Source organism: Colius striatus, chromosome 10, assembly GCF_028858725.1.
Source record: "Colius striatus isolate bColStr4 chromosome 10, bColStr4.1.hap1, whole genome shotgun sequence".
Classification (NCBI taxonomy): domain Eukaryota; kingdom Metazoa; phylum Chordata; class Aves; order Coliiformes; family Coliidae; genus Colius; species Colius striatus.
The window spans coordinates 31,635,869-31,660,761 of NC_084768.1; the positions used below are offsets into that span (position 1 = coordinate 31,635,869).

The 24,893-nt window shown below is 51.4% G+C and overlaps 1 protein-coding gene across 7 annotated transcripts in view; it reads right to left on the reverse strand.

The window, feature by feature from the left end:
* The window catches only part of SZT2 (SZT2 subunit of KICSTOR complex), a 58,240-nt gene that overhangs the window by 21,297 nt on the left and 12,050 nt on the right, over nt 1-24,893 (reverse strand). For 4 of the 7 annotated variants that reach the window (XM_062004340.1, XM_062004337.1, XM_062004339.1 and 1 more), the window contains exons 10-48: nt 23,509-23,740; nt 22,724-22,853; nt 21,577-21,719; nt 20,876-21,028; nt 20,469-20,583; nt 17,767-17,972; nt 17,060-17,284; nt 16,605-16,683; nt 15,989-16,086; nt 15,574-15,742; nt 14,962-15,076; nt 13,785-13,898; nt 13,113-13,310; nt 12,888-13,000; nt 12,279-12,420; nt 11,548-11,712; nt 10,706-10,910; nt 10,402-10,514; nt 9,680-9,938; nt 8,113-8,278; nt 7,943-8,035; nt 7,678-7,759; nt 7,257-7,538; nt 6,765-6,903; nt 6,410-6,526; nt 6,239-6,302; nt 5,595-5,780; nt 5,088-5,426; nt 4,760-4,949; nt 3,785-3,859; nt 3,461-3,599; nt 3,105-3,225; nt 2,731-2,860; nt 2,487-2,639; nt 2,277-2,379; nt 1,793-1,910; nt 1,456-1,567; nt 894-1,012; nt 348-512 (exon numbers count right to left, since the gene is read on the reverse strand). In XM_062004340.1, coding sequence (XP_061860324.1) covers nt 348-512; nt 894-1,012; nt 1,456-1,567; nt 1,793-1,910; nt 2,277-2,379; nt 2,487-2,639; nt 2,731-2,860; nt 3,105-3,225; nt 3,461-3,599; nt 3,785-3,859; nt 4,760-4,949; nt 5,088-5,426; nt 5,595-5,780; nt 6,239-6,302; nt 6,410-6,526; nt 6,765-6,903; nt 7,257-7,538; nt 7,678-7,759; nt 7,943-8,035; nt 8,113-8,278; nt 9,680-9,938; nt 10,402-10,514; nt 10,706-10,910; nt 11,548-11,712; nt 12,279-12,420; nt 12,888-13,000; nt 13,113-13,310; nt 13,785-13,898; nt 14,962-15,076; nt 15,574-15,742; nt 15,989-16,086; nt 16,605-16,683; nt 17,060-17,284; nt 17,767-17,972; nt 20,469-20,583; nt 20,876-21,028; nt 21,577-21,719; nt 22,724-22,853; nt 23,509-23,740 — 5,867 coding nt within the window. Of the gene's footprint in view, nt 1-347; nt 513-893; nt 1,013-1,455; nt 1,568-1,792; nt 1,911-2,276; nt 2,380-2,486; nt 2,640-2,730; nt 2,861-3,104; nt 3,226-3,460; nt 3,600-3,784; nt 3,860-4,759; nt 4,950-5,087; nt 5,427-5,594; nt 5,781-6,238; nt 6,303-6,409; nt 6,527-6,764; nt 6,904-7,256; nt 7,539-7,677; nt 7,760-7,942; nt 8,036-8,112; nt 8,279-9,679; nt 9,939-10,401; nt 10,515-10,705; nt 10,911-11,547; nt 11,713-12,278; nt 12,421-12,887; nt 13,001-13,112; nt 13,311-13,784; nt 13,899-14,961; nt 15,077-15,573; nt 15,743-15,988; nt 16,087-16,604; nt 16,684-17,059; nt 17,285-17,766; nt 17,973-20,468; nt 20,584-20,875; nt 21,029-21,576; nt 21,720-22,723; nt 22,854-23,508; nt 23,741-24,893 lie in introns of those variants that run through there. The other 3 variants (XM_062004342.1, XM_062004336.1, XM_062004341.1) reach the window with 2 other exon arrangements.

Sequence of the window (24,893 nt, forward strand, 5' to 3'; positions counted from 1 at the left end):
TTAATCCTGGTGTTTCAGTCCTTAGATCTGAAGGAACCATACAAGGAGCCAAGCTCAGCTTTGCAAGGAGGCCTTCTCCAATACTCCTGGGAGACAATTATAGGCATGAGCTTTGTGGCTGCTGCTTTTTACACAGCAAGTGACTGCTTGTGTGAAAGCAAGACCTGTCCAGGCTAAACAGCAACAGCTCACAATCCTGCAAAGCTCCTCCAGGCTTCAGTATTCAGTGCAACTTCCTCCCTAAGTACATGGCAGAGATGGGGATCAGCGATTGAGCTGCCCCAAGAAATTTCCCTAGCAGCAGGTAGAAACTGGGCAGTGCTGTCCCAGTTCTCCACCCTCCTCACCTTGAAGTGGTGCTCCACATTGCTGTCCGTATACTTTGGGGTATGCAGGAAGATGAGCAGGTTCTGGCGCAGATAGTAGGCCACTGCATGCAGCCACGGCACGGCAGAGGGTGGGAGGGTAAACTGCAGGACCTCAGTGGGTGGTGTCCCAGGGGGCTGGATGAACTGCACAGAGAAAGCTACAAGACTCAGCTGAGAGACACTAGCAGGAGCTGATCCAGCTGGCTATGCAAAGGGAGAGTGTGGTGGGTAGAACCCAGGCCCATAGGCAGCACTCTGAGACAGATGTGGGCAGATATCCCAGGGGTATTCACAGGGAGGCCTTGCCAGGCTGCAAAGCCCAGCAAAGGGATCTCCCACCTATCCTGGCACCCACACAGTGTATACCTCGGTGAACACTACCCTAGGCAAGCACTGGAGCAGGGAACAGGATGCAGCAACCTGCCCTGGCCTTCCCTGCCCTGGGGCACAAGAGGCTGAGACAGGTCAAACACAGGAAAGCATTATTGGCTCTGGGATGAACGGAGCAGATATCCAGTGAGGTACCTCCACGTCTGCTGGGGTCAGCTTGCAGTTCCGCACCAGCATCACAGTGATGATGTCCAGGGTGGCCTCATCCAGGCGTCTGCGCAGCACCTTCACCAGTTCATCTGTGATCTCGGGTCCTGACAAGTCAGCAGAGGTACAAGCAGCTTTTTCACCCTATCCCGTAAGGATGACCACAGGCACTCCTCCCTGCCTGTCCAGGATGTACCACCTCCCACAGGCAATACGTCTTTCCCCACCATCTGTTTCTTCAGGCATCATTTTCTACCCATTCATGATGACAAAAGACTGCCAATACAGCACGTAAAGATCCATGCACCGCTGCATAGGGAAAGTTGGGCACAAGCCATCTGGTCTGCAGGAGGTCTCATTATGAGCCATGGATCCTTTTCTCATACTCTTACTAGACAGGATGGAGAGCATCTCTGGGCTAAGGAAGAGCAGCTTGCTCAGGAGGGAGATACCTAATGTGCTCTTCAAGCAAAGAGGGTAGGGAGTAAAGCTCTATTCCTCTGCTTTCCATCAGCACAGCCCATCTTCTGCTAGCTGCTGTAACACTTACCTGCAGGGGCAACTCCATGGACCATCAGCTGGATGTGCCTGTCTACCTGTCCCACAGGGCGAGCAGAGTCCACGCTACGGCATGAGGCTGCGTCCAGGGAGGAACGAGAACCCTGGAGCAGCAAAAACAATCACATGGAAGAAGTTTCTACATGAATTCTAAATCCATAATTGCTCCATGCTGTCAGCAAGGTGAGGCAGAACCCACTCCCTGCTGTCCCACTCCACACATCTACCGTGTAAGTTTTATCCTACAGACAATCCAGGTTGCTGGAACTACTGTTTTCCCTCCATTCCTGTGACCAAAAGCACTCAAACCTGGAGAGCAGCACACTCACCGTCAGGTCCTCAGTGTAAATGGGCTCCTGGCTGCGTGTCAGTGCCAGTGAGCGAGACGCTGGACTAAGGGTACTCTCTGCCTCCCACACCTTCCCACCATAGGTGGTTTCAGTCAGCCTGAACACAGGAGAAAGACCAGTCAGCCTCCATTCCCAAAGACAACAGTATGACACCTCCACAAAAGATCCATGCCTTGCTTGCTCTCCCCTGTGCACCTTCTGGGGATGAGTCCATACTCTATGGAACTTGTGGAAAAATCGCCCTCTGGGCCTCTCAAAGAAATGATCCCTTTCCCTCTCATGTAAAAGCTTAGTGCAGGGAGAGCAAGAGGGGCCTGGCTTCACGTCACTGACTCATCACAAAGCAAGTATTTGCTGCTTGCATCACAGCAAGGTGACGCTTTCTGCCCCAAGGAGCTCTCCGTCTGCCTGTAACACATGTAGCAGGGCAAGGTCAGGCCACCAAGTCACACTGGTGTCTTACCGGAGGTAGAAAACAGATTTAGTGGCACGTTCCTGGTAGACAAACATGTTCTTCCTGTTCACCACAGAGAAGGCGTTGAGCACGGAGCGAAGCGCCTGGATAGCTGTGGGCAACGTGGCACGTTAGCTACCCCCACGTGCCCCTCTCCAATGTGCCAGCCAGAGCCAGACTCTGACATGCAAAGTGAGAGGGGACCTGGGCTGCACACACCTCGTGAGACCCCCATGTTGGGGCCCATCTTGAGGCGGGAATGCACGTGGATGAGTGTGCTCCACACGACGTCACACGCAAAGTGTCCCGGCATGAACTGCATGGTGGCAGCCAGGTAATCCCGAGGCTGGTAGCTCTCCTCTACAGAGTAATCTGTAAACAACACAGGACATAGCTGGGGAAGTCACCAGCATGGGCAGGCAGCAGCACTGCTGCTGAGGTGTGGCCAAGGGAGCATTCGTACCATCTGTGGGCATGACACGCTGCCTGTATGAAGTATAGGGAGTTTCACTCTTCCAGATGTCCTCCTCACTTTCTGCCACCAGTAATGAGTTGCATATGTGGCTGTCATGCAGGTCCTGCAGCAGCAAGCGCTGCAAATGATGAAAAAAAGTTGGTTTTGTTGCTTGCACAGCCAACAGAAAACAGCAGGGAGAAGAGCTTAGGGCCAGACTGAGTCCCTTTTCCTTTGACCCCCAAGCTGGGGACTCCACCAGCTTAACTGTCTCTCCAGGACCTCTCTGAGCTGGGCCTGGACCAGATAATCTCCAGAGGTCCCTTCTCATCTAAGCCATCTCATGACTGGCAGGTCTGACCCCTCCTCTGCAGATTTGTTACCTGATTGACAACTCTGCAGATTTCACTGATCTTCTTCACCACCACCTGGTTGAGACTCTGGCACTCTCCTGGCTGCTCCTCTTCTGCCTCTGCTGATGCTGCCTTCTCTACACTCAGGCTGCTTTACAAAGAAGAGGAGAGAGGGGTTAGCAGGGCACCTGGCCAGTGCCTGTCCCTGTGTGCTGGGAGCAAGAATACAGTGGGGAAGAACAGCAGCTTTCCCCTCATGGAGCATTAATTTAGCCCTGCAGCTCCCCACTCACACTGGGCAGGATGGAGATCCTGGCCAGAGATAAGCGAGTGGCAATAAGGCCCTGCTAGAGAGAAGCAGTAGCCAGAGAGGGGCCTCTCCTTACCGTGTGTGGTAATAGACCTCCACTCGGTCCTGCTGGATTTTTATGATGAGCCAGAAATCTGGCATGAGAGGACACCTGGGTTCCTGGTCACTCATCAGGGCCTCCTCGTACTCAGAGTCACTGCTTCCCCCATCGTAACCTGCAATGTATCCTCACTTCAGTCCCAGGCCTGGCAAGCCAGCCTCCTCCCTCAGGCACAGCAGGCAACAGATCACAGTCACTCACAAGCCCCTGACCCCAGCCCAGGCAGACATACTCCCCTCCCACCCTGCACCTCTGTGCCCCTGCCAGTGCCTGGCTGCTGGTGCCACCACACGGACTCACCCAAGTGGTCGGAGTCCATGCTGCCCTGGCTCGACACCAGGCTCTGCACACGGCTGGGGCGCTGCTTGCTGGCACCTACAGAGACAAGAGTTTGATTAGGAAACCACTTGCTAAGCCACTTCACATAACATCACAGGGAACCTCTAGGGATCATCCAGCCCAACCCCCTCCTACAGCAGGTTCCCCTCGAGCAGGTCACACACGAACGTGTTCAGGTGGGTTTGGAAACCTCCAGAGAAGGAGCCTCCACACCCTCCCTGAGCAGCCTGTGCCAGGGCTCCCTCACCTCAGCACCAAACAAGTTTCTCCTTGTGTTTAAGTGGAAGTTCCTGTGTTCCAGGTCATGTCCATTACCCCTTGTCCTGTCAATGGGCACTACAGAAAGTGGTGCCCCATCCTCCTGACACCCACCCTTTAGGTACTTGTGTTGATGAGGTCCCCCCTTAGTCTCCTCCAGCCTCAGGTCCCACAGCCTTTCCTCATAAGGAAGATGCTCCAGGCCCCTGATCACCTTGGTGGCCCCATGCTGGCCTCTCTCCAGCAGTTCCCTGTCCTTCTTGAGCTGGGGAGCCCAGAACTGGACACAGGACTTCAGATGAGGCCTCACCAGGGCAGAGTAGAGGGGTGAGAGGAGAACTTCCCTTGACCTGCTGCCCACACTCTTCTTAGTACACCCTGTGCCCCATATGCAGGCAAAACAGTGCATCACAGGACAACCAGGCAGTGCTGGGGAAGGGAGCACTTGCAGCCATTACTGGAGACACCAGGAGCTTCATGTCATTAGGGCTACCAGTATGTGTAGCACAGCACAGTACCCTATGTACTGTTAAGCAGTGAATTGCCAGCATCCTGGAACAGACCTGGGTACCTGGGACTGGAACAGGAGTAGCAGTCATATGCCATAGCCAGAATTGGCCTCTTCCCATAAAAGTTCCCAAGGCTGAGGTATATCCTGCCCACACTGGCAGCTCCTACCTTCCCTGCCCTGCATTGTGGAGTCAGACAGACTTGCTGCAGATGGTGTCACCAATGGTGACTTCTCACTGTTGCCCTTTTCAGAGGATGAGGATGGCAGTGACTGTACAGTTGTCTCTTGAGCTGTCTCCTCCAGGGAGTCGTGGCCAGGTGCTCTGCTCTGCTCAAGGCTCAGGGTTTCTCCTGGGACCTGCATACAAGCCAAGGTTGCAAAAACTACCAGAAGTCACCAAAAAAAAGTCTCATCATCCTCTTACATCCTCTACCTTCTGTTACCAGACTATCCCAACACCTTCCCATCAAAAGACACCACCTCAGCGACTCTCACCTCATCCTGTGTGTGGCTGCTCCCACCAGTGTGGTTTCCTGTGTCTGGCACGATGTTTGTCTCACTCTCTGGCCAACCCCAGAGACCCCGGGCTTCCTCTGGAAGGACACAGCTTGCGTGTTGTAGCTCAGAGCCCTCTGCCTCTGCTTCGCTGCTCCCCTCCTGGCCCGCCTGGCCCAGGGCTGTCCTGGTGCCTGCTCCAGCCGGCTGCTGCAAGCAGGGTGTCCCTGAAGGGTGTGGGGCTGCCCGCCTGGAGTGCAGGCGGCTGATGGAGACATAGTGGTAGTCATTGCCTTCTGCATTGAGCATATAGCCTGGCAGAACCATTCTTCTGAACTCCTGCAATACAGGAAGCAATCAACATGATTATCTACTAGATTACGTGATTATCAACTAGAGGATCTCTAAAGGTCCTTTCCAACCCCTACCAATCTATGATTCATTCTATGATTCTATGAACATCCTGCTAGGTAAGTGTATGACACTGCCTGAGGGCTTTCTCTTTACCTCCTTGAACTTCTCCAGAGACTGCTCAGGTCCAAAGACAAACTGGAGCAGCACCACCTCGCTGTGGCAGCTGGGCCGGCCCTTGGAGTTGTAGATGTGGGTGGCCACGCGGTGCAGGATGGACGAGCTGATCACCTGCGACTGCCGCAGCGCAGACACAATCTCATCGTCCAGGAGCCAGCGAATCTGAGCACAGCAAGGACACAGGGCAAGACCGTTAGGTGACTTGCATTTGCAAGGCTACCCCAGTTCTGATCCAAGTCCCAACAGGATGAAGGCAGCTGCTCTCATCACCTACATTTCTCGTCCTCTCCTGAATGAACCTAAGAAAATGCCTCTGGGAGAGAGCTCTGCCTGTCCCACCCCAACTACAGGGAGAATTTTATCAGGAGAATCCCACACTTCTGGGGACCACAGGACAAGGTCAATGGCCTGTGTGATACCAGCAAGGCCTGATGGTCAGTGCTTGTGTGATACCAGCAGGCCTGATGGTCAGTGCCTGTGTGATACCAGCAAGGCCTGATGGTTGGTTCAGTTGGCAGAGGTTGCACCTTAGGTCAGACTAGGAAGTGAGGAACCACAGTTTTGTGCTTTGGTGACATTGCTCCAGCTAGAAGCAAGAAGTAGATGCAAAGCTGGCTTACCTCATTCATAGTGGCTTCAATAGCCTGCCTGTGCACTCCTGGGAGGTTGGAAAGGGCAGGGTGCCTAGGACAGAGGAGAATGGTTGATTATTCTCATTCATGCAGCCACCACAGTGCAATTCCCAGGCAGCTAATGAACCCACAGACGTTGCTACACCTGCAGTGCCACACCTTTCATCTCCTGTGGACGGGAGCCGCTCCAGGTTGTGCATGATATCCTCGTCTGAGCGGAAAGAGGATGGCTGCCCTGGAGAGCGAGTGAAGGACACGCTGCTCTCTGAGGTGCATCTGTCACATGAGAGAGAGAGAGAGCAGGCTGAGCATCAGCTTTTGAGCCAGAGAGGATGAAGAGACACAGGCTCTAAAGAGAAGAAAAGGGATCTCTAGAGAAGGCGAGCCTATCTCGAAAACCATTTGGTTTTCTTAGGGCTGTGGCAGGCCCTGTGGGGAGGAGAATCTCAAGTCTCAGCACCAAGAGCAGAAGAGCTGGCTGGGTGGGTGAGTGCCTGAGCCTCTTTCCACCCACCTGTTGTGGAGAATGTCTGCGTTCACAACTTCTATCTCCAAGGGCAGTGTCAGCACAAAGATGTCCAGGGTCACACAGAGATCTCCCAGGTCAATGGTGTTCAAGCCCTGGCAGCTTTCCAGGCAGCCCAGAACTTCCCCTGAGAGGCCACAGATGAAGAGAATCAAGCCAACAGCTCTGCTTACACACGTACACAGCCTGGTGGCAAGTACAGAGACTGCAAGAAGGTGGCTGTCCCACACCCCTGGACAGGTTCCAGAAAGCCTCTGTGATCCTTTCAACCTTCCATGACCAATCCCACAACCAAGTGGGAGACCTGGTGAAAAAGCCCTTGTCTGACGCTAGGAGACCCTAGAGACTCTGTACAGGGAGGGCTGGTCCCAAGAAACTGCTGTTTAGGACTCAGCATGTTTGGCCCAGGGGCTACTCACCCAGCAGGGAACTGACAGAAGCCCTAGTGCCCCTTAATCTCAGAGCAAGGCTTGCTCTTACCTAGACAAGTTGGCAGGGACTGCACAGGCATGGAGCTGTGCTGGCTACGTAGCTTCACTGAGCAGGTAAGGTGCACAAAGAGAGGGGGCATCTCCTGCTCCAGGAACTCCTGTTCATTGAGTGAGTCCCCTCCCAGCACACTGAAGGAGTCATCATCCTGGTTCATCGTGTTGGAGTCTGAGAGGGAATCTGTGTCTGGGAACTCGTGCTCCAGCTTCTCACGGTACTCCACCTCCAGCTCGGGGTCACTCTCTGTGGCAATGCAGCAGCCAGACACAGTTCCTGTTGATACAGGGAACTTGTTAGCAAACCAGGCCCACATCTCCAGAGACCCCATCAGACACAGCCAAGCTCTGAAAGGCATCACCAACAGTGAGACTACAGAAATTTTCTTCTCCAGGACAGAGCAAGAAAACGTTACCTTCCTCAGCTGCCAGTTCTGCCTCTGATCCCTCCATGTCCTCACTGCCTTTCCTGTCTGCCTGATCCCGAGATGCCTCTTCCTGAGATGGAGGGAGGAAGGGCAGATACTAGAACCACACCAGGCAGTGAAGCAGGCTGTCGATGGGCCGCCCAGGGGCTCCATCTACCCATGGCTCTGCCAGCCCCAAATCCAGATCTGACATCAAGCAGAGCTACTTCCCTCCACAAGGAGAAGGTGGCTGCCAGGGCAGCATCATGCCTACCTCCTTCTTAGCTGATGGGGGGCAATAGAAGAAATAGTGAGGATTCGATGGCACTGGCTTGAAATGTAAACTCCCAATTTCCAGGAACTTTTCCTAAAAGAGAAACCCCAACCATGAGGCAGATGTTCCATTGCACCCTCCTGCAGGAGCCAAGCTTCCACGTTCCTCACCTGGATAATTTTATGCAAGTCAGGGTGTGCCTGGCAGGGCTGCCCAATTTCCAGCAGGGAGAGGGGAAACTCTGAACAGCAGCTGGTGCCCACACTGCTCTTTGGCTCCTCTGTGGGGCTGGCAATGTTATGGGAGTCGTGCTCACTGTAGTCCTCCATTTCCGCACTGACAGGATTGGTGACAGGTCAGACAGGCAAATCAAGAAAGGACAGTAGCTGTATGTATTATCTATCCTGCAAGCATCCCACCTCACCTGTGTAAACACAATGTTACTTACACAGTCCCCACTCCTACAGCCCCAGAAACCCTCCTGCCACCCACTAGCCCAGATAAGTGCTCAGGCTGTCTGAAGCCAGGCCAGAGGCAGTCTAACCATTGCTGATCCTGTGGCCAAGTACTCTACACCATGCTACACACCCTCCCTGGGAAAGAGACATACGTGGCTGAGTACAGGGGCAGGTGTGGAGCAATTTGAACTACCAAACCCAGACCAGGCCCCTCACAGCAAATACCACCATGGCACCACCCCTAGTGTCTTGGCAGCATGGAGTGGAGCACAAAGCTCAGGCGCAGGCTGACTCGGCAGCTCCATGACAGAGTAAGTCCCTAAAACTCAGTAACTAACAATTTGTGAGGTGGGATGTTGGTTGGTCAAACATACTGCCCAGGCACTCGAATCAGTAACAGATGGCAGGTCTGGGTGCAGTGTGTCACAAGCTGTACATCCTTCAGCTAAGTTTAAACAATCTGCATTGGGATAGGTGATTTGCCATATCAACACAAAGAAAGTTCACACAGCTTTGTCTCTGGGAAAGCAGCACTTGAGGAAGTCATCTGACTTTGTGAACACTGAGTGTTCTTCAAACCACAGCCTCATCTCAATGACTTGCAATACAAGAAAAAACAGGATTGGGGATTCCCAGCAAAGCTAGTGAAGTCACATAAAGGAACTGAGGATAATCAAGTGCAAACAGAGGACAAAAGACCTAAAGAGGGTGTTTCTTCAACAGACACTAAGGCACAGTAGATCACTTTTTTTCCCTCCTTAAGTTTCCAGAGGCAATATAAAACTCACAAATACCCTAAGGAACAGAAGGTCAGAAGTTTAGCATCATGTTCCAATTCTGCCTTCATATTTCTCTCATGCATTTTTTTCCCAGAGTTTAGTATTAAAGAATGACAATTAATTAGAAAAAGATAAACAAACCTGCCATTTTCACCAGAATCAACAGCAAATTCAAACGAGTCAAGCAGCAGGAGATGCATAATTTCTCCAGAAACAAGTCTGAACGTTACTTACAGACAAACTGCCCCCAGCCCAGGCCGAATGGGACAGTAATGAGCTAAGATGACACGAGAAAGCCAAAGGATGGATGTCATCAGAGACTATGAAAAAGTCCTGATGGACATCATACTGAGGTGGATATCCCACCACAATCATCTGTTCTTACAACTGACTCTGTTACACCTTGCCCTGCAACACGCCTTCTAGCAGGCAGTAGAACATGCTTGAACAAACATCCGTCCGGGCACGGTGCTACAAACAGAAGACATGTGGGCCCCTACCTGGATTCAGAGACCAAGACACCCCGTTCCCTAGAGCTCTGCTCCTCCTCTTGCTCTATGCTGCCCACTTGGAAGCTGGCTGCCTTGGAGTGCATACGGAAATGCTGGTGGCTCTCTCGGAAGGAGCGGACGTGGCTGCACACTGTCAGCAGGAAGTTGGTGATATCAATCTCTTGGAGCAGCTCCTCACAGTAGTCCATGGCTGTAAGTAGGTCCTGGGAGCTGATGTTGTGTGTCTGCTGAAGGCTCTTGAACAGCCCTGCATATCAAACACAGAGCTTGAGCACCCCAGCACAAGGATGCACGGCCATGGGAGGCAGGCACAGAGCTGTGCCTGAGAGGCTGCAATGCCTCACGGTCAGCATAGGTGCTGGGACACAAGACTCAGCCAGGATGCCTAATGCTGCACGTTAGCCTGGGCTTGTATCATGGCAGAGTGCCCATGAGATCTGCAACCCTGAAGATGGGAGGAAAAAGTCAAAGAAAGGATTCCCCTCCACAGGTCCAGGAACAGCCAACACAACGCTCATAAGGAACGTGCAGAGGCATCTTTAAATCCCTTCTACTGTGAGATCAGTCCCACAGCTCCTCTCTTTGCTGAGTGCAAGGTCACAAGAAACACGAGACACTGCTTTCTTCAAAGAAGATCCAGGGTCCAGCCCCAACCCCAATCCTGTCTCAGCTCCCATCTGTCATCTCCAACCTATCCCTCAGCTCCTCACCTTTCACATAGCACTGGTGGGAGTGCTCCTGCAGCAGCGTGCAGTAACTCACCAGCTCCTTATGCTTGTGATCTAGCCAGGCAGCAGTAGGAGGGCGTTCCAGAGACTGGGACCTAGAAAAGAGGAACCACAGTGCCAACAAAGTACGTTTTAGACTAGAAACAGCTCTGTTACCAGCAATGCAGGACCCTAGGGCACGTACAGGCCATGGCTGCTACAAGGCAGAGAGGTCAAGCCAAGGGAGTAAGTCAGGGCTAGAGCCAGTCTCTTATCAAGGAGAAGAATCAAGTATGGTTGGCATTACCTGAAAAAGATGTCCCTGGGAGGACGCTGTGCCCGGGGGCTGACGAGCTGCTCTCGTAACAGCTCCAAAGAGCAGCTGTAGATGTAAACGGGGCAGCGGAAGCGGCGGCACTCGCCCGGCTCACACTGCGAGCTCTGGCGGCAGAAAGAGATGTGCACGTCCCTCCGTGAGGGCCCTCCCTGTTCCTCAGGCTCACGGCTCGCTTCTGCAAAAGAAACTGCCCTGACATCAAGGCCTTCAACAGGCTCCTCCCTCACAGTAGCACCCACAGGTAGGTATTGCCTTTACGGGCTTCTCACCACTCAAACCTCAGGGCTGTTCTCCTCATCCAGCACCCGACCACAGCCTTGTGGTTTGACCACACTGATCCCCTTCTTGGACAGCTGTAGCTGCCCACCACCACCACCTTCTGCAGCAGTACAACCCTCCATCCTCATTACAGGCCTGGCTTACTGCACCATGGGCTGTGCAATCAAGTCTCACGCCCTTGTCCTTGAGACAACATGCTGTTGGTAGTGCCAGCCTGGATCACGACACGGGAGTCACTGACTTTCTAGTACAGCCCAGTATCGTTATTCCTAGTAGCTTCTACCTACCTGCAACCTGCCTCTTCGCAGGGAGCCAACCTCAGACCACAGGCACTCAGTTCACATGACACTCCCTCACCCACCACAAACATTGTGAAAGCTGACTGAGGCCCTTGTCCTGACCCTGACTCTGCCAACTGCCAGGCAGGGGCTGAAGTAGCCTGTTATTTCTTCTGTCTGAATGTGTCCAAACAGTGCTCTCAGGAACAGTAAGGGTACTAAGACTCTAGTAAGGTGCTGCCCTGAGGGTGGTACCGTGGGCTGGTGTTATGCTGAGGGTAGGTAATGGCGCTGCAGCATCCCCTCCTTCAGCCTCAGCCCTGACTCGCTCTGCACACACAGGTCCCAGGGTATCCTCTCCAGATAGGCTCTCATTTTTTGGAGGCTTGTCGAACCCACAAGCCATCAGCTTCTGTACATCTGGAAGAAAACAAAGTCAAATCACTCTCCATCCAGTGAGAGTAGTTTAATCCTTCCGTCTACATTCCCAGTGAAAACAGTTTGACCCCCCCTGTCTATATTCCCAACAGTGTAGATGTCCCTGCTACCTCTTTGTGTGTGACAGCAGCTCCACATAGTACTTCCAGCTGAACCTAGCAGACTTCACCAGCAGCTCAGCAGAAGCAAGACCAGTGCCAATGCCCAGAAGCAGGGACACCCCCAGACCATCTCATCAGCAGTCTCTTTACTCCATTATTAACAGCCTACTAGGCTCTACTAGGAAAACTGTCCAATAGTTGCAGCCAGCAGCTAAAAGCCACATTCCCTGCCTGAAAGCAGCATGTGGGCAACAGCACATCCAAGAAGAGAAAAGCAATACATTCATCACTTTGCACTGCTCTATTGATGGCCATACAGTGAAAAAACACTGGGTCTGGACTCTGCTCTTCAGTTTTCTCTCCACTCTACAAGAGCTGATTCTGGTTTTGCTGAGGAGACTCTTGGGACTGCTGACTCCTCTCCCTTCCCACAGCAGGCAGCCTCACCTGAAAAGGCGGCTGGCAGGAAGGTCAGGAAGATGTGCTGTGGGTTGACCAGCTTGGCATAGCATCGCCACTGCGGGGGACAGGGCCCTGCGGCAGCGCTCAGCGCCACGTCCTCCTCGGGCAGCTCTGTGTTGCTGAGGCTCTGAGGGAAAAGAAGCTCAGTAAGCTCAGAGCACATGGAACAAGCCTACTTCGATGCATGTAGCAGCCAAAAAGCAGGACCCTGAAGTCACCCTGGCCACCCACTGCACCCTTCTCAAAGCAGTCTGACTCCAGGAAACACGGTGCAGTCAGGAAATGCTTAGTCAGCTTTGCTGGGGCTAGTTCTGACCCTCAGGGAGTGATTCCAAAAGGTTTCTGAGCACTCTGCATGTGGCACAGCATCAGTGCTGCCCTAAGAGGCTGGGCCCACGGTGAGTGCAACTGCCCACACACCTACCAGATTCCTGCTTGACTTCAGCCACAGGCTACAGCTTGAACTGCTGCCAAGCATGGGGAAAACACCAGCCTTTCAATCTGTCCTCAACCCTTCTATTAAACTCTCCTGCTCTTCAACAGCTGTTGCTTTGCTTTCACAGGGGACTTGGGAGGACAGCCCCAGAGCAGTACCTGCAGAGTACTCGTGGAGCCAGTCATATCTCTGGTGCCATTGCCACCAACAAGGTGATAAGATGCAGCAGCATCCTGCTGCTCCAGGGTCCCACAGCCTTTCAGGGCTTCTTCTGAAATGGAGCAGATCAACTAAGCTGAGAAACACCAGCTGAGGAAAGAGACTTGAAAGTAAGGCTCCTGAAACACCCCAGATGTCATTGCTGCCACGCTCCTGGCCCTTACCTCTGATCACAGGGAGCGTGAAGGGGGGCTGATGACCATCACGGTCCCGTTGCAGAACCTGCTCCATGAAAGCCACATGGTCAGCATCAGCCACGGGGATCTCCCGGTCACTGAGGTCATGCTGCAGGCAGCCATGGAAGAGGTTTAGTAGCATTTCATTGGGCACAAATGAAGAATCCTTGGTCATCTCCTCATTCTCTGCTCCAAAACAGAACGATGGCAGCCTCAGAGACAGCATCTCCACAGCCACCACCCGCCCAGGCACCCAGGAGACAGCCCTTTGCAAAGTGACACTTGCATGCAGCCAAGAGTTTCCCTCAGCACGTCTGCAAGGCTGACATGGAGAGTGGTGAGGAAGCCTGGGAGTTCCAGCACCATTAGCTACCCCACACTGCAACTGTTCTGAATATATTTGAGGCTGAAGACAACAAACCACCACCACAGAGCAACAGTCTAGGCCTCATGCTTTCAAAAGCAACTCTTCCACATCTATCATGCCAAGACAGACAGCACTGGGACTGCAGAGATAGTAAGAACAGCACTGAGCTACTACTGAAAGCAGCAGCATGGCAGCTCTCATACACCTGCTGCCCAGGGAGACAAGCACACAGAGCAGGGTGCCACAGTCACAGAGGGAGGACAAGAGAAGGCAGGTGGTGAAGAGGCACTTACCTTTTGTCAGCATTAGGAAGAACATCTCAACTTGCTGGCATCTGGGCAACAGCTTCATGAGGTTGAACTGGAATGGGATCTCATGCACTCGAAAACCAGCCCCCATGTCTGGACCTGCATTGAGAATTGGGAACATAACATGCCTGTGGGCATCACATAGCCCTGCCTCTCAGGCTACCACATGCACAGTGACAGCCCTAAACACCCTGCAAGCAGCACAGGCAATGACACATGACACTGCCCCAACTCCCTCTGCTCAGGAGGATGGAGGGATACAAGGAATGAATGTAGGGAAAGGACAAAGCCTGCCAGAGGCTGCAGCAGATTGGGAGCTGCTACAGAGAGGCAGTAAGAGGCTGCAAGAGTATCCTGGGCTTACTGTCACCTTCCTACAAGGAAGGATGGAGAGCCACTATGAGGCCTTACACAACTCGGGCCCAGAGCTGCCCAGGGGACAAAAGCTGTACAGCAGTAACACTGCTGGAGAGCAGTGACTGTGCTGGGAGCCAGCAAATATAGTGAGGTTCTGGAACAGACTGCCTGACAAGGGTGAACCCCCAGGCCTACTCCTGGAGTTCTCAATGAGCTATGTTAATCAGATCAGATACACAATCCCATCCTGAAGAAAAAAAGACAGACAGACCTTCTAAGGTCCCCTGCCCTATCTTTGTGGGAAAACAAAGCACAGTGGGTCCAGAGATGAATAGGACCACCAGAAAGTAAGCTTCCCTCAAACTGTTCTGGAAACTGCATCTTGTAACTGAGAAGAGCTCCTCCTTCCCATTATTTACAACTTCTGTAAAACCATCTGTACAGGCATAGTCTGCCCATCACTGCATCGGTGAGCTCATCTTCCATCTGCTCCAGAAGGCAGCCCCTCTCACACAAGTACAGAATGGCTGTTGTTGGAAAGGACCTCTGCAGGCCATTGGGTCCAAACCCATGCTCAAGCAGGATCACCTAGTCACTTCTCCAGCCTTTTGGCCCTCCCAGGATGAAGCCATTTCTCTGTCAGCTTAGCACAAGTGTGAAGGGACACGTGGCCATCAAAATCTAGAAAGGTGTTGTCAAAATACCTGTCCCAGTTTCCAGAAATCTCTTAAGAGGCCCTTAGACATTCAGGGCCTAGCTGCCTCTTGCTCCATCAAACCTGCTAGGATACATATGCTGGACTGACCTTCAGTAGCTTTGCTGTCTGAAGGAGGGCAGACCCACTCCTTGTTCTGGCACAACTGGCTGATGTACTCGAAGGTCAGCATGGTGGCAATGCACGCAAGGTCCCGGGGATAGAGCTGCAAACAAGCAGTCAAGGCTCAGCTGTATGCAGCAGAACTATTACCCCTAAATGCAGGAGAAAACAGTCTAAAAGCAAGGAGAGAAAACATCCATAATCCCATCCCATGACTTGTCCTGTTCTCACTCATTGATACCTCCTTCTGCACCAGTCCTTTAGTCTCTTTTTGCCTTACTCAGGAGGTGCATTGGTAGTACTGCCTGCAATCTCTGCTCTGCTCCAGCTTGCTCCCCTCCAATGCAATGCCTCTTCACAAATTCATTTGTATCTTCCCACTTATCTCCACACAGCAGCACTGCATCTACTGCCTTGCAATCCAGAAACATTTTCTATCCAGTAGCCCAGTTCCTCTTCTAGAACTGTCAGCTCTTTTGCTAACAGCATTCCCACGCCTTCTGGCCCTCAACAATTCACCTGCAGTGTTGCAGTGCACTGGCAATAAACCCTTCTCCTTCCAAATAAGGGCCCATCCCTCCCACCCCTTCAGGGACTCACTGCTTTAGGTATTTTCTGGTAGGGTAAGCCATGGAGATGCTTCCAGTTCTCAGCAGTACTGTGGACATGGCCACTCTGGGGCTCCACCCAGCACTCAGTGACCAGGTTCAGTTCTGTGTCCACCTCAATGGCCTCTACCTCTGTATCATTGTCATCATCTGTGGAAAAGCTGAAGGAACGACACAAGACAAGTCTTGTGAGATGTCACAGTGCCAGCAGCCCACTGCAGCTCCCCTCTGAGCTGTGAAAGCAGCCACACAAACCCCAAGCTTGCAGGCAAAGCCTCATCTAACTGGTGAGCAATTCATGACAGGCCTGTCCCAGATGACGGGGGACTCCTTCCTTCCCACACTGAGCGAGTCTGGAGCCATGACCCCACTGCCAGCCCTCCCTAGGAGCAGGGCAACAGCCTCACCTGTCCTTGGTGGAGGTGGAATGGGGTGGGAAGAGGAGGTACTGGACGACACAGGTGTGCTTCTCCCTGCCACTGCTGCTCTCACTCGAACCATTGATCTGCAGGTGAGACACTGCATGAGCCCAGCCAGCAGCAACAGCCCACGCCTACCCAGGGCTCATTCCTACTACACAAACACATCACTCAGCTCCACTAGCAGCAGCGGAGAGAGGGAGCCTGTCCCAGTCCCAAGAACTCCTCCAGCACAGCACACTGGAAGAGACTGCCCAAAGAGGTTGCCCCTTCCCTGGAAGTGTTCAAGGCCAGGACTTGTCTGGGGCTTTCAACAACCTGGTCTAGTGGAAGATGTTCTTGCCCATGACAAGGAGGCTGGAATTAGATGATCTTGAAGGTCCCTTTCAACCCAAACCATTCTATGACTCCATGTCCCTACCAGCAAAGCAGCTCTCTAACTGCAGGTGAAGACAAGAAAATGCCCAACCTCCAAGCTGCTTTACTCCAGAAAAGGAGCCATGTCCCTCTACATGTCAAGGGTGTGTGCCAGAAGTGGATGGGAAATCCACCTCAGAAGAGGCCATGGAGGGTTGTGTCCACACTCTGCAGCACTCAGGCTCACCTGTATGGGCAGCTCCAGCACCATGTTGATAATTCCATCCCCGCTGGATGCAAAGTGGAAACCTTCTGACAGACGGACTCTGGCAACAGAGAGGCAGTGAGACATGGAGGACTTCCCTACCCACACTGCAAGACTTAAAACACAACAATGACTGTGTTCTTCACTCCATAACACCGTCCTTCCCAAGACAAGGAAACAGGGAGATGTGACACTTTGCACAGGACAGCCTCCAGGCTCAGTAACACCTCTTGCCCTTTTGGGTGTTTTCAAGGACTCTCCTTTTCCTCAGCTGCAGAGCTGGGTAGTGCACTGGCCCAAGCAGCACTAAAAGCTGCATAAAGGATCAAAACCACCTGCACAGCAGCTTCAACTGTCACCTGGAGGCGATCAGATCCACCCTGCTTTCTCTGCAGGACTAGCTGGAGAAGGCATCCTCATTCAAGTGAGCGACTTACTCGGTGAGTGTGGAAAGGAGCTGTGCTACAGCAGTGATGGGCACAGCTGGTGCCAACCCCGACTGGACACTCCAGATCCAGCGCTGGTGGTAGAAGTAGCGGGAGAGCGAGGCCAGGGTGGAAGAGGCCGTCCGACTGGCGGCCATGGTGAGAGGGCCAGACACCGGGGGATGCTCCAGGTTGAGAATGAAAGGGGCTCGGTAGTCAGAAGGCAGCTTCTCATACCTAGGACAGGGCAGAAATGTGGCTCACTGAGGTGGAAAGAAAGCTTTGCTCAGGGCCAGAGCTGTGTGGATTCTCAGCCTGCTCACTGGGCCCAGGACACAGCCCTCCAGCAGTAGAACACAGCTGGCCCAGCACAGGATCCTGCTTCTGCAGGGGGGTTGGACTAGATGATCTCTAAGGTCCCTTCCAACCCCTGCCATTCTATGATTCTATGATCCTGCTCAGGCAGTAGTAACTAAGTTTACTTCTGCATTGTTTTAGTTAGGAGCAATATATCTGCCTGTCCAACAAGGGCTCCCGCTGCAAGTCACAGCTCTCCTGTGCTACAGCTGCCACTCCCGGCCACACAACCCAAACCCACCCCAGCAAGCACCAGACATGTCGCTCTCATCCTGCAACTGGCAGTGCCATCCACAGACCCTCCTCCCTCCCACTTCCCAGGGCAAGAAGGGTGTGCTCATGGCCTGAATCTCCATCACTACCTGATCAGTAGCTTCTCCAAGGGTTTGTTGAGCACAACAAGGCAGGGTCTGTCTGAGAGGGCTGACTGGGCCCCAGCCACAGGTGGAGACTTGGAGGGAGAACTACTGCCAAACATTTTCCTCTTTGCTTTTGGAGTTGCTTCCTTGCTCTGGACCCTGTGGGGAAAGCGCAGCTGCAAGATTCGGTCCCGTAACTCCTCCACTATCTGTCACGGCAAAAGCAAAAGGTAAAAGTGACCACCTTTGTCTAGAGATGTAAGCTACTCAAAATAAGCTTGCAGAATAAGAGCCTGATTAACACTCCTTGAATAGACAGATGAGCAGCTCATTTAACTTGTGACACACTAGCAAGACCAAGATCAAAATGACACAAAGCTCTGAGGCCCCATATTTTAAGAACTAGGAATATTTTTAAAGACAAGAGAAAGGCCCAAACCCCACAAAGATAACATCAAGGCTGAAGAAATCACCTTCCACAGCTCTGATCAAAAACAAATTAATTGCATGCCAGCTCTTCCACAGAAGCAGTTCAAGTACCCACCCTCATTCCTCCCCTCCTCCTCTCCTCAACAGCCCACAGTAAATGTAAACTAGTGCGTACAAGACACAGCCAGACTGTTCCCACAGCTGATGTCTTTCCCTCACTATCATGTTCACATGTCAGACCTCTATGGTAAAAGGTTCTTAGGTTATTTTTTAGATTACTTTTTTCTAAAACAACTTCCTGATAGCTCTTTTGAGCTTTGGACAGCTCTGAACACGATTCTACCCACACCACACAGTGCCCCAGCGTTTCCTTTGGAGTTTCCATAGTTAGGTTTCTTGTCACGATCTTTGTTCAACCCCTTTTAGTTTCCATTACCATTGTAGGCAAACAAGAGAACAGCAGCTCTCCATCTCCCTCCTCAACATCATTTTTCCAGCAACTTTCCCCACCATTCTTTTGTCCTTTTCCAGGACAGAACAGTTCCTGAGGCCAAACATTATGCAGAGCTCTTTTCTGCACTACGATGCCACTTGGATCCTCTTTGTGGTTTCACACTGATAACACATTATCACTGATGGTGTTTAGGCTCCCAAGGTGCACTACTCTGCAGTTATCAAGAGTGGCTTCCAGTTACCACTGTGCAGCTTAGATGTTCACAAAGCACACAGGTTGGCAGGGCAGAGAAAACCCACGTGCTTTGTGCCACCTGCAGATTTCCCCAGCTCAATACCAGTTACCTACTCACAGATGAGTTCCCCACCCTTTGAGTAGAGAAAAGATATTGAGAACACCACTATTTCCTTGCTTTGTTCTCTAAGACAGTTTCTGGTCTATGGCACCCCATTCCAACTCCAGTTCTACAGTTGCATCCTACACTGAAGTCTGACCAAATGCCTTCTGAAAGTCCAGCGGTACCAGGTGACCAGCTGCTTTCCTTCCCTTCAACAAAATTTGAACAGCTCATCACAAAAAAACCTTCCCCTGAAACAAGGCAGGCTGAGTTGTGCTGCCATCCTCCACACTGTGTAGCCAATCAGCCCTATGGCATGCAAAAGGAGGAAAAAAAAGAGATTGTGCATGATAGTTTATGTACAGCCCCCGGTGCAATGATCTGGAGCTTGCCCAGAGCTGCAGGGTATGGTGCTTGTCTGACACCTTCTTCATGAGACAGGTATTAACCTACATCTGCCAGAGGCAACTTCTTCACAAAACCTGTCACTTGGCAATACCAGCCCACGTGTTGGCCCAGTAATCAGTGCCCAAAGTCTGGATCTCCTAAAGACATGAAAGGGCAGGTCCTCCAGAGTGGCAGAGAATTTGAACCCACTGAACCCAGTGTTATCTGGGCTCATCATCTCAGAAAGAGATGGTCCTTCCCATGTTTGTCAGCTTCTCCTCAGCCTAACCTAACACTAAAGCTGAGACAAGTCAAAAATGTATTTCATGAAGAGATAAAGGTTTAATGATAAACCTCTTGTTTAAAACAAACGGTGCACAGTTTAATAGCAGCACATATTTCTCATGCTTACTGTTTCACCTAAGAACACTTAAGACTTGTCTAAGCCATTACAGCTGGAGAAACGATCCACACAGTAACCTCACCTTCTGCATCAACCTATTTCTTTTGGTACAAAGCAGTTATTAAAAGTCTATCTAGCAGATTTGCATCTCTCCAAAACATTTTATGGGTACTTCATTTCCCCCCCGCCCCCCGTACTGATCATGCAGGGAACTGTTTGCATTTTAGCTCTAACTCTTCCTTGCCCAATGATACAATGCACGGTCTACTGAAGTAGACAGCCTAGGGAACGTGTAGTACCATCCACCACAGAGGTCTTTTCAGATGAGTCAGTCAAGTATCTACTGTTCCTGACAGACAGTATTGATTGTGCTTTGGTCACACAGATAGACTAGATAACCTTTGAGTCATTTCAAGCCCCACAGTTGAATTAAGCAGTGGGAAAAACATTCACATGACCAGCTATTCTATTTATCTTTGAGTCTTCGGGTTTAGACTTTCACAAACTTAACACAGGAAGCTTTGTCCAAACTGTCCCTTTCTGTGGCAGTAAATTCACACCCATCTGAGCATTAACACAGTAGTTAGTTATTGGAGGATACCTGCACACAGCATCATCCATGACCTACCCACCACTTCCACACCCAGAACTTCTTGCTCTGCTCCTACCCCAGGTAGCACTCAGCCAGCTCTCACCTTGTTCCTGGCCTGTGCAGGTGTGCCAATGGGGAACCCCAGCCGGAGAACCATGCAGGGAGCTTTGGAGATGATCCGCACCACATAGAACGAGGAAGGTGTGGGATCCTCAGAGCTAGAGAGGGACCAAGACAGCAATGAAATAGCACAGACCTTGCTTCTCTGTCCTGTCAGACCAGGAGGAGGCCTGCTCTGCAGAGCTCAGGTCTAGTGTGGTGAAACCCCACAGTGAGCTTCTCTCTCCCTTTGGGCTAACCTGTAATTCAGAGTATACAGGGTTTCATACCCACTCTTATCCTCCCCTCTAGACACCTGCTTCTGGCCCATCACGGTGTACTGGTCTAAGTGGCTCTTTGGTGTGGCCACACACCTGTCTCCCCACAGGAGTCTGCTCCAGAGCCACTCACCTGTGTATCAGCTTGACGTAGGAGTAGCCCTCCACCAGCACAAAGCTGCTCCAGTCCCGCAGCAGCGAGGTGAGCGCCGAGTGAGAGATGCGGCACTGGATGGTGCTGTAGCGGCCGTTGTTGCCCGGTGTGTGCAGGTGTTTGGGCACAGGCCTGCAGAGTGTGGCAGAAAGTCACTTAAAAACCCATTTCTCTTCTTCCCAGACTTTGCTACAACCATTCCCACTCATTCTCTGCCTGGTACATCAGCTTTCTTCATCCACAGCAGCCAACAATCAAGCACCTCTCCTGCCTGCTGGCGGGAGCCACACTCCCTGAGCACACACGGATCCTGCTCTCCACCCTGCACCACTTCTGTCTCCCTCTATGCAATATGTGGCTGCTATTCACACAACTCTGCAACTAGGGCCAGCCTCAGGAAAACAGACAAAAAGCTGTGGGATAGCTCCAACTGGATGCTTCCACAACCCCTGCCACCAGGAAATCCAAACCCAAGAAGGGATCTGAGAACAAATTTATGCTCCTGAGAACAGTTCCTCTCTTGACAAAGATGACTTCCCAACCCACAGTCTCTCTCAGACAAACAAGCATTCATCATCCACCAGGTCCCAAGGGCCCTCCCTTGGCCATAAGCACCTGCAACTGGACTGAAGGCCCTGCTTTCCCAGGCTAGCCCCATACTGTGCACACCAGTTACATACGTGTCGTGCTCCAAGAGGAGGACTATACGATGCATGTGCAGCCACCTCTGCCAGAAGTTGGCATCCATGGAAAGGATGGGCTTCCAGTAGGAGGCAAATTGGGAATGGCTCGAGTCAGACCCACTGTGCTGCAGGGAGAGCACCTGAGAAAATGACAGGGCAATATTCAGCAAGAAACTGGTTCCACCCAGAGAGAGCAGGACTTTGTCTTGCAGCTGAGCTGTGCAGGCCTTGAAGGCCACATCCTTGGCTTTCAGTAACTGCCCCTCAGCAGAATAACTAAGTGCATTCACACTGAAACAGGCAATGTAAGCAAAACCAAATCAGGTTCCCGAAATGTCAAGTTAATCAGGAGTTCAACTACTTAGCATCAAGTAAATCAACCATGTTAAAGACAGCATATGTAATGGTGTGCTTTCTGGTGAGAGAGACGTGTATGGCTTGTGTCAGTAGAGCAATTAGACACTGAGATAAGTCGTCTGAGAGCGCTCATGCAAATAGGGAATCAGCAATGGGTGGCATTGGGCAACTCTAACGTGTTTGTAAGGTAACACTGTGATTCCACCAACTACAGCAACTGTGCTGACACACAAATAAGGTGCTGGTTAGCCATAACATGGGATGTGCCAGCTATACTATGGGATACATAATCCTATGTAATGAAAACTTACTAGGTCAAATGAAAGAAGGGCTTAAGCAATAAAATTAAAGGGATAGACCTCTTAAATTAAATCTCCCTTGCTTTGCTATCTGCTAGACACCTTCTACCAGGACAGTGCTAGCAGGGAACAGGTAATATGTTAGCACATGCTATGCTCAGTGAGCTTCAATGAATTTGAATTTTGCAGTGGAATCTCTTGGCTCATACTCTGTTTAGTTTCTGTTGTGCAGATGACAAGCATCTCTCTTGTACCTTCCACACGAGCGCTCAGAGCAAGGAGCCTATTAAACAACTATTCAGCACCTCCGATACCTTCACCTGACGGTGCTGGGCTACATCACCAGAGCACAGGACTGCCAGCAGCAACTCCACCATGTGAGGTATCCCCTGGAAAAGCCTGCTGAGACTAGTCATCCTCTAGTGCAAGACAGAATAGGCAGGAAAGACAACTCATCCCATATTAAACAGGAGAGAAGGGGAACATACCGGAGTGGTGGAGCCTGGAGGGATGTAGAAAAGGGGAACCCCATTCTTAGTGCTCTCAGGAATGGTGAAGTGTTCTGGGACTGTGTCAAAAGACTGTAGATGAACCAACATTTGATCTGTCTGGTTGATGCTGAAAGAGACGAGGCAGATAGCCACAAAAGCCCACACTCTCCCCATTGCTGCCCCAGCCAGCCCAGTGTCTGCACACACAGCACTCCCTATGTATTGGGAGCCCACCTACATTCCTTTCTAGGGCAATGATGGGATCCAACCCCTGATTGTAAAGACCATGTTAAGGGAGTTGAAGCGTAACAGTCAAATATATAAGGAGTATGATCAGAGCTGGGAATTAAGTGCTAGAAAAGGAATCTGATGAACAGCAGAGGGTAATGGCCAGGAAATTGTTACAACCCACATTCCCTTCAGGCCTAGAGACATGAGCTGCTGCTCCTAGTGTGACCATGCATAACTGCAAGGCTGTGCTGTAAGAACAGCCCATCTCCATGGGATGGCAGTCAGAGTTAAAGCTTGCATCACAGGATCAGAACTTGGGGGCAGCAACAGCTTCACCATGACATAATCTTACAGACCAGGTCACAGGTAGTTTGAGACTTTTCCTTGGCTAGATGGCAAGCTTGTTGCCAGTCATGCCTCTTCCTCACAGCACGTTCCTTTGGGACTCTGGTTTGGGATGGCCACCTGCACAGCCCATGCCCCAGCATCCCAAGGAAGGAATTTCTTGGTTACACTGGACGCTGGGAACTGCTGGGGATGGTCTGGCTCACCTCTGCAGGGTGTTCCAGAAGCGCCGGATGACCGTAGTGCGGTACAGACTGGTAATAGGCTTCCTCATGGTGCAACTGATGTCATGCAGGATGTCATAGCTTCCCTCCATCGTCACTTCAACCCACGTGCTGCGCTTTGACGGGTCCAGAGGCCAAGGTGTCACAGCTAAGTACTCTATCCTCATGTTATGCTTCCAAAGCAGCACTAGTTTCACCTCCAGCTGAGACCCACCTGCATGGGAGCAGAGAAATGAGTTCAAGCGCTTGTTTGGTACACAGCTGAGATTTGTGTGTGACCAGAGACTCCCCAAGTACTGTGAGACTGTTTGATCACTGTGAGGAGCACAAAGTAATCCAACAGCTGTTTACTCCAGGTAAAGTCATCCAGTCTCCTCCCCAACAGAGGAAGGCTTTGCTTACACAATAGCATTTGGTGAACAGTTCTTTAAATGTACCTGTAGCATCTACACTAGATAAAGCAGCTGAAACTTGGAGGAGGTGCTGACACTTGCAAAGGGCTCTCTTCTTCATAGCCTCATCTTTGTCTCAAAAGAACCCTGTTGCATTGACCAGATGAACAAGACCTTTAAGCTATAGTTTTCTCATTTGTACTCTGCAGCTAGTTTATCCCACTGCAGAAATAAGGACTTTTAGACCTGATGAGCCCAGACCATAAACAACCTGAAGCTGATGCCCAATTCTTTAATTAAACTCCATATTCTTCCTGCACAGACAGTATTTCATGCAATCTAGAACTTTAAGCATCAAAAGCTTCTCACCACGTTTACCCTCTTCTCCTCTCAAAGTTAATGAATCATAGAATTACAGAATGGTAGGGGTTGGAAGGGACCTTTAGAGATCATCCAGTCCAACCCCCCTGCAGGAGGGTCACCAAGATCAGGTCACATAGGAACATGTCCAGGTGGGTCTTGAAGACCTCCAAGGAAGGAGCCTCCACAACCCCTCTGGGCAGCCTGTGCCAGGGCTCCCTCACCTCAACAGGGAAAGAGTTGTTTCTTATGTTTAAGTGGAACTTTTTGTGTTCCAGCTTCATCCCATCACCCCTTGTCCTGTTGCTGGCTACTATAGAAAAAAGGGATGGCCCAACCTCCTGACACCCACCCTTTAGATATTTGTCAATGTTAATAAGATCTCCCCTCAGTCTCCTCTTCTCCAGACTAAACAGCCCCAGTTCCCGCAGCCTTTCCTCATATGAAAGATGTTCCATTCCCCTGATCACCTTGGTGTCCATGCACTGGCCTCTCTCCAGCAGTTCCCTGTCCCTCTTGAGCTGAGGAGCCCAGAACTGGACACAGGACTCCAGATGAATATTCATCTGTTCTTCAAACTGTACCACCTTTTTCTTTAAGCAGGCCATTGCATCT